This window comes from Aphanomyces invadans, assembly GCF_000520115.1.
Source record: "Aphanomyces invadans strain NJM9701 unplaced genomic scaffold supercont1.49, whole genome shotgun sequence".
Classification (NCBI taxonomy): Eukaryota; Oomycota; class Saprolegniomycetes; order Saprolegniales; family Verrucalvaceae; genus Aphanomyces; species Aphanomyces invadans.
The window spans coordinates 256,962-265,496 of NW_008580194.1; the positions used below are offsets into that span (position 1 = coordinate 256,962).

Below are 8,535 nucleotides of genomic sequence, written 5' to 3' on the forward strand. Positions count from 1 at the left end.
AAAAAGCCTCTAAAAGGCACAAAAAACCTCCTACTGTTGCAGGACCATCCTGCGACCTGATGGACAGGGCAGTGGGGATGTTCTCGACAGAACCGGGTGTTCTGACTTACCTCATCATGGGCAAGCATCCAACGGCACGACTCATCTGGTGATGATCTCGTTCTTGAAATGGGTACCACAGTCAAACATCCAGGTATTCAACACACCGAAAAGACAAATTATTCCATCAGAGCAGTGACAGTTTCAACAGCCGTTGCCGTAGCACTCGGATGGAGACGGACAACCCACTCATGTCATTCTTGATCACCAGGACATACTTATGTCCTGTCCTGGAGTCCGGGAGACTTAACCAGTCGAAGTGAATGAGCTCGTTGGGCTTGGTTGCGTGTAACGCCTCACCCCAGGGACGTGGCACTATCTCACCGTCCACCATCATACAGTGCAAGCAAACCTTCACAAAGGTCTGCATGTTTCCTCTCAGGTCCTTCCAGTCCAAAATCTCCGAGATGGACGCCATCGTAGCTTCTTCACACCGGCGTCCCGCGATACCAGCATGAGCCACAACACACAGGCGCATCTGCATGTCCAGAGCGCCGTCGGGGATCCAGACATTTCCCGGAGTCGGTCAGGAAACATTTACGCTCCGGACTCCAGGAGGCCCAAAAAGCACAGTCCGGATGGTCACTATGTGTAAAGATGACACCAGGACCAGCTTCTTCATCCTGGCGCTACTGGACCCGACAGGTGGGCTACCCCAGCCACTCAGCAGGTCAGCTCAGAGGTTGACCTCGCCTGCAACGCATTTCACCACACGGGAAGGTGACAGGGTTAGCGCCCAGCGCTGCAGCTTGTGAGCCTGGTACTTGGCCATGTTCGATTTGTATCCCAGAGGATTGAACATGTAGAGCATGTTATGGTGGTCCGTAAATAATCTGAAGCCTCTTGGGCGCACCAGGAGGTACTCCTGGTGATACAGGACTCCACTACCGAAAACGATTCCCCCTCCACGATAGGCCAGCGTTCACTGGAACCCCGGAAGGCACCACTCAGGAACGCCAGGGGCTCATGGCGCAGCTCCGACGCCTGCAGGGCTAGGTCATCCACTGGCACTTGAGTTGCTATAGCTCCCCAGAACCACTCACAGGAATCCGTGTACAACCTCACCATCTTGTCCTGGAACGGGTGGGATAACGGAACCATCCGCTTCAGGACTTCTTTCACTCGGTTACTCCAGGTGGTCAGAACACCAACCTGTCGAGGAAAGGGGCACTCGGGTCAGGGCTGTGTTCTTCCTGGAGTCTGTCGCCTCGGCCGCGATATTCAGGAACTTCGTCAACGGTGCTACCAACTCTGCATATTGAGGGATGTTGGCGTGCTTCCAGTTCGTCGCACACAGGAATTGCTGCAGGTCCGCAACAGTCTGGGGCGGCTCCAGGTCACATAGACCTTGTATGCGTATAGGGTCATGGACTACACCATTAGATCTCCTTACCACACCAGATCGTCTGGGTAGTATAGAACACACACTTCTCGGGGTGCAGCTTTAGGCCATACTCCTGGCAGATCTTCAGCATTTTCCGGAGCAGCTGGAGCAGGTCATTGATCGTCCTGGCGTACCCCAGGAGGACATCCAGCCATCCCAGGAGAGCATGAATCATGAGTTCGCTAAACAGTTCGTCAACAACACCCTGACAGTAGGCCAATGCGTCAGTCTGACCCATCAATACCCGAGTAGGTGGACTACGCCAAGAGGGGTGATGAACGAAAAGTACTCCTGGCAGTCCGGGTGCAGCGGCAACTGCCAATAACCTTCTTATTCTTTCAACCAGGGAGAAGTAGCCATCGCGACTTCCTGGTTGGGCATAGGCCATGGCATTGGCTCGGTAGCATTGATCGGACGCAAGTCAATCGTCATCCGAAGGTCCCCAGGATCCTTCTTCGGCACAATCCTGGGCGCAGCTGCCCAACGCGACCGTGTGTTGCGATACACTATCCCAGCTTTTTCCAGCTCGTGAACATGCTTCTTCTGGAACGCCTGATGGGTTGGCGGGTAACGACGAAGGCCATACTTCACCGGGCCGGCCTCAGCCTTCAGGGGCACCTTCAATGGCGCAACTTTTACCGGTGGTCCCGGCCAAATCTCACCCAGAACACATCCTGGAACTCTGGGGGAGTTCCAGGTCCGAAGGAGTTGCACCTCGCCTTCTTTCATGCCTTGGTCAATTGCATCGGCCACCTTGGACTCCAGGTTAGCACGAATTTCATCATCCTGGTCAGCCTGGGGTGTTCCCACCTCCGGAGTCACACAGCGTATCCTCTTGTCATCATCAATGTCCTCCGGGTGTTCCACCATGCGGAGAGTGCGATGCATAGCCACTCCAGGAGTCGTCACAGACTGGTCGGCAAAGTCCCACACCGCCAGCTGGCCACGAGAGTTCTCCAGGAGAGTATTGTCGCTGTACCCATGCTTCTTCATCACGGGCAGACCAAGCCTCAGGTCCACGCCAGGCTAAGCCTCGTCAGCCCCACCCAGAGACCACGCAGCACCAGCGGCCCTCAGCCTGTATTGAACTCCAGGGTACCCAGGCGGACTTGCTTCGCCACAGTAAGCGGCTGGCTGCCTGTCCCGTAGGACCGGAGCTCTGTAGGGTCAATCTCACTCATCTCCGGACTCACATCAGCAGCAAGCAGGGCTGCCACGAGCCTCCCGGAGATTACCAATAGGTCAGCTCCTGAGTCCATGAAAGGCGACTGGGCGAGGACGGGAACAACACCTTCCACCTTGGCGGCCAGCCTCTACCGGCCAACTTCGTTGCCTTTGATTGCTGTCATGGGACGACCTGGAGTCTTGGAGTTCTGCCGCATTAAACGAGCATGTGTAATAGGCAGCTTCTGGACTTTCTCATCAGTAATCCCAGGACAGCCCCGGATCCTGTGGCTCGGTGATTGACACTTCAGACAATCCTTACTAGGTTTACGTTCGGTTTGGCCTGGGCCGGTGGCGTTGGAGCCCAGGGTGGAGCCTTCTGGACCGGCAGCCCAGGAGGCGATTTCACTGGCCACCCCGATCCAGGCGGGGTCTTGAATGGTTCACCTTTACCGGCGGCTTCGCTTTTTCCTCATATCCCACGAACAGCACATGTCTGATATCACGCTCCCGCAACCAGCGCACGAAACGGTACACATCATTCTTCAAAGGCTTGTTCTTGTTCCTGGTCAGTGCCATCTGCTCGGATACAGCTCGGTCCAACGACGCTGGTCTCACCGCTTCCGCGATGATCTTTATGATCGCTTCGCTCTCCTCCTGGATCACCCATTCCTGGCCATCCCGGCGTAGGGCGGCCGCCAGGCCGTCAAGCATCCCACCAATCCTGGATTCAGCACCCGGAATGGTCATGTCGAAATCCACCGCTGCCTTTATTCGCTTCTTCAGCGTGTCTAGGGCACGCGGGTCAACGTCATAGCCTTGGAGAAACTAGGAAACCAATTCGCCTTCCGTAACATCATCCGGGTCTTTCTGCATGTCCCACGCGGCCGCTGCTTTGTTGCAGGTTCAATACATGCACTCACAGGCATGATAAAGGGCTTCACGCCATTTGCCGTGAGAGAATTCGTCTGGCTCATGTACAGATTGTACGCGGCCATTAACACACGTTGCTCCTCCTTCGTCGATCCCTTGAACGTCGGGTTCTTGGGCAAGGCCAGACCGTTGCGAAGATACACGTCCTCTTGAACCGTATCAACGTCTTCATTCACCTGGACAGGTTGTCCGGGAGCTTCGCCAGGTTGGTATCCACACAGGAGACGTAACCCGGGACGATTCAGAATACGTCCACGCCTCATCTACCGCCACCGGCAGAAGACGGCGTGGTGGTGACCGGAACAGGCGACGAGTCGTTGTCTGGCTACACGGTGTTCCGCGATCCATATTTCGGTTGGCGACAAGGGCGCCGGTAATGGGACCAGCAGAGCGGCCCGATCGTGATCGCGCACCAGCTGAGTCCTCGTGATCAATTCCAGGGAATTCCACGTCCGCGACATAAGTGTTTCCACTGGGGAAACTCCATGCTTCTTGTCGCTAGTGTGTCCAAACGACAGCGAAAGAATTCTTTGTTATCTTTACCGGCTTGCACAACCAGCTACCGCGCTGTTGAAGGTAGACTTCGATGGCAAATCCAAAAGTGATTTCATAAGTCATTTAACCAGCTTTGTTCTGCCACATCCTTGGAGCAGGATCAGCATCAACTATCAGGACATAGATCTACTTCAGAGCCAGATCGGCGAGTCTTGTCGAACTCCAACGAGTCCGGGAAGGCTTCCTGGACTGGGATGGCTTCCGGGACGAGGAAGAGTCCGAACCTGTGACTTCATGGGCATCGGCTACACACACGCACGTGTAGTCGAGGCGAGGCTCAGCCGAGAACATGCCCATCAACCAGATTTCGTGTTTGCCGACAATAGTGAAGTATCCAAACGATGTCTACGAAGGCCATCGGAAATCCACTGTGTTTCAAGATTCGAAGTAGGTATAATAGGTCCGCTCAGTCGAACACACTCTCACAGTCCACGCGGGCGACTATGGACGATGGGGAATGTTTCATTACGGAGTGGAGCGCGTCGTCTAGACACTGGAGGTTCACTTGGATGTTGATTCGATTAATACAGCGTTGCTCATCGTCGTGAGTGATGCTACGAACGCAGAATTTAGACCAAAATACTTGTCAAAACTTACACGTCCACATTGAGAGAATGTTCGGGCGGTAATTCATTGCTTGGGACTCTGGACTTTCTTGTAGAGCAACACGAATATAATCACCAGCTGCATCGGCGTCAAGTAATATGAGGCTCTGAATGAAATTGACATCGAAACAGCAACTCTAACACCAACGACCATTTGTGTGGCACCAGTTTCAGGATGGGATCGGCAGAGCATTGGGTCCTGGCACAGAATTGGAACTAATGTGGCGAATATCGTGGTACTCGTTTGCCAACAACGAAGTTGCTGGTTCTTGATGTACTAGAGGGGGTAGTTAAGGATATTGCGACCGAGATGTGCAGGTCAGTGATTTTGGCGTTGAAGGTCGCAAACTATATTACTCAGCATGGGTCTTCGTGCAAGTTGGGGGCTGCGCCTGCGATTTCGAGGGCCAACTTATTCATGCTAATTCATGGGCAAACTCTGCTTGTCGAGCTGCTCGTTATGAAGAAGTCTCAACTGCTGACACTAGTCTATGCCGATGTTTTGAAATCCGCAGGACTTGTCCAGAAAGTGGTCCAAGCAGCCATGGACGATCGTGGAGACTCGAGGGAGACAAAGAGCATCGGAAGCGTACTCCAGACCCGAACCGAGTTTGGAGTTTGTCTGTCATATTGTGACAATGCGACAAGCCACAGATTCACAGTCAATTAGGGGAATGTGAATCGTGTGAGCAGCTTTCCAAAAGCCAGCCGCATGGAAGCAATGCTGTAATTGAGTGGTTGAGGAGTCGAATGGTTGAGGAGTTATGGGTTCGTGAAGGTCTTCCTCAAAGAAGTTAGATGACGAGATAGATTCACAAAGGACAAAGCACTCATTCAGACTGTCAGTTCAACCGTTCTAGCGATGTTTGAGGTGCAAGGACCCATCGAGTGAGAGCGCAGTAGAAATCGCCAACCGCCACGTGGAGGTAGTGAGGGAGAAAATCACGGGGCTGAGTATCAAAGAAACCCACTCGTTCGATTCACTACTCTGGCGCATACACATGGTGGATGGAGTACATTCGATGCCGCTCCAAGCGTGCATTCGATTTGAAGAATGCGGTCACGGAGGGTGGGCTATCATGTGCGATTTTCACAGCGTTCTTCAATTGCGATTTGGGGTTTATGACAGTTAGCAGCCGACCCGTGGAAAGTTTTGCACCAGAGGATAGAGTGGAGGCTCAAATAACACAACACTGTCGTGATTGTCAGACCACGTTGCCAGCGGTAGGACACTTTGCTTTGCCTTGCAAACTTCGAACTCGGAAACGTTTCTTGGATGAACGTGAAGTCGTTGGTGTAGAAAAGGAAAACTGTTGGAGAAGCCTTTTGGAGATGACATTTGAGTTCCAATCCACTGGCTCAGATGGGAGAGCTGGAGAGTGATCTTGACTTGACACATGTGTAAAGAGTGAGGTAGGTTAAGCAACTTGTTGGTGATGCGGATTGATGTAAATTGAGAGAGCCACAAGATCAATGCGTGGACCTGAAGGTCTTCCCACACGGTAACTTGTATGTAAAGTGTCTTGTCGTCGCACAAAGTATCGATTCAAGTGGAGTTTTGCATGACAGTCTAGGAGCTCGACATAAATCCGCAGTTCCAAGGATCATACGAATAGTGTATTCCGCTGAGTTGGCCACCAATTCGCGGACAAGCTCGTTCGGCTCTTGGTAGCCTTCGTGTAACGCGGCAAGTACCCCGTGTAACATAAAATGCCAATTTACGAGGAATTGCCTGGAGACGCTTCCGTGAAATTTCCATATCTCAGCTGTACGGTATCGCTTTGGATTCTGATGAGTGTCCCGCAACGGTGAGATGCTGGGGTTTCGCGTTGCAAGAGAGGTATCGATTTTCATGCTAAATAAGATATGCTGAAGTGTGAGATGTTTTTCGTGTAAATCAGATATACATCTGTGCGCCAATTTAAGAGGATCTATTCAATATATACCAAGTACTAGTATACGGCAATGCATTTTTTGTGAACATAGGGTATTAGATGTTAAAAGTAAAATATGTGGTATGTGAAAGTTTTTTACTTTGGAAATCTGCCTCACTGAAATTCCCCGCTCCCGAAATGCAATTTCCAAAGAAAGTTGTATGGCCGCCACTATCTCACTCTGCACGACGCGAAACCTCAACTCCTTGAGCTCCATCCACGACCTCTCGAACTACCGACTTGAACTCGTCCCTCGTGTGGCTGCCTCTTGGGCAAGGAGCCATGTCCAGTCGAAAGTGACATTCTTCGTATCAGAAAATATTGGGAAAGGCAAAATGCAACGCCCGCCGAAGAAGTTTGTGATATACGTCGAATATTTTCCAATCATATAGAAATACCACAACGTCATTGGTGGAATTTTTATGTTCGCGCCCGCGGGGTTTTTATGCGACTTTCATATTCAATTTCCTTTTGAAGTGACTAAAATTAGTCAAAGGCACTGTGTTAGCATAAAATACTCATCGAACGTCGAAGATATCTGGCCAACCAGAACCCAGAATTTCACATGATACTGTATCAATGACTAGGTTGGCGTTGCATTCTGCCTCTCCCAGTGCAGGTTCTGCCGCCAATTTTGCTGCAATGCACAGACAACGACGGGCTTTAAGGGACGCTTGCGACTTCGAATTTGTAATTTAATGAAAGATGATTGGCTGAAGCACTTCGAAATTCGGAAAAAAATGCTGTCAACCAAACAACAGCTACTTTGCTTTTTCCAAATTCACTCGAGTATATTAAATGAATGGTTTGATCATCTTCTAAATACAAGCGTTTGGCTACATAGCGCAGAAGTTGAACAAGTAGTTTCACAAGTGAGTCCCACGTATTAGCCCTAGGCTCTTCAATTGTTTTTCCTGAAATTTATAAAAGTAAGGACAAAACATCGCATCGACATGGCTGGTTTTTTTCGACTAGGTGGGCCGATTGTCACCGATTTCTTTTGCACACAAACAATCGTCACACCGCATTGCTACGACCGCAGCCAAGACACCACAAACACGACTCATTCTGTGAACACATGGCACCCCTTTTTCAACTGTTTTCGTAATCACGACGAGACCTCTGTGTATCTCGAGTGTTTGCTGACTTTGGGCTAACCGCATCGTTGGCTATCGAGAGTGAAAATTGCCGCTTCTGTCCAAGGTGAGGACACGACCACACCGTCCAACTTTATCGTGGCGTAGGGCGACCCATACAGTATTTGGCTGCAAGTGGGCTTCCACCGACTCCATGGCGCCGTCCAACGGCCGGTCATTGTGTACATCGAAGCCGGCTTCCACCCTCGGGAATGGGCTTATGAGTTTCCATTTCATCTTTCGTGCACTCCGTGACGAGAATCGTCATGACGCCACCAACAAAGGAAAGAGCATGCGATCTTTCAGGAACAGGAAACTCGAATTCCTAACACAGGTTGACCGTAGGCATTGCGTTACGTTTGTCCCTGTCGCGATGCCGATTCACGTGGGCGGCCCCGAGGAACCGCCTGCGGCGAAAGAACTTGCATAGGTCGTCTTAAATCGCAACTACCGTCTCATTGACCAATTCGTCGAGCGACGACTTCAGTTATATGTACTCTGGTTTGTACGCCACATGCAAGCCTGAGACGCGAGGGATACGGAATAAAGTATGCACGTGACTTTCTTGATTGGCATGGATGATGTATCTGGTAGAATGCAGTGTCCCTCGAATCAATCCAAAACGTCTGCGTGGAGCTTTGGACATCCACATGATGACGGGGGTCGTTGTAAATTTACGTCCCCTTTCTGCCTATAGCGTACCCAATCCACTGCAGGTCGTTCGT

The 8,535-nt window shown here is 51.3% G+C and overlaps 1 protein-coding gene across 1 annotated transcript; it reads right to left on the minus strand.

Annotated features, from left to right (window-relative positions):
• Positions 1 to 3,265: 3,265 nt before the first annotated feature.
• On the minus strand, positions 3,266 to 3,756 carry H310_13332 (hypothetical protein; the record flags this gene model as incomplete). Its single annotated transcript, XM_008880796.1, has 2 exons — positions 3,266 to 3,475; positions 3,571 to 3,756. Coding segments are annotated over 2 exons (396 nt in total), but the record flags the coding sequence as incomplete, so codon positions are not given.
• Between the last annotated feature and the right edge of the window lie 4,779 nt (positions 3,757 to 8,535).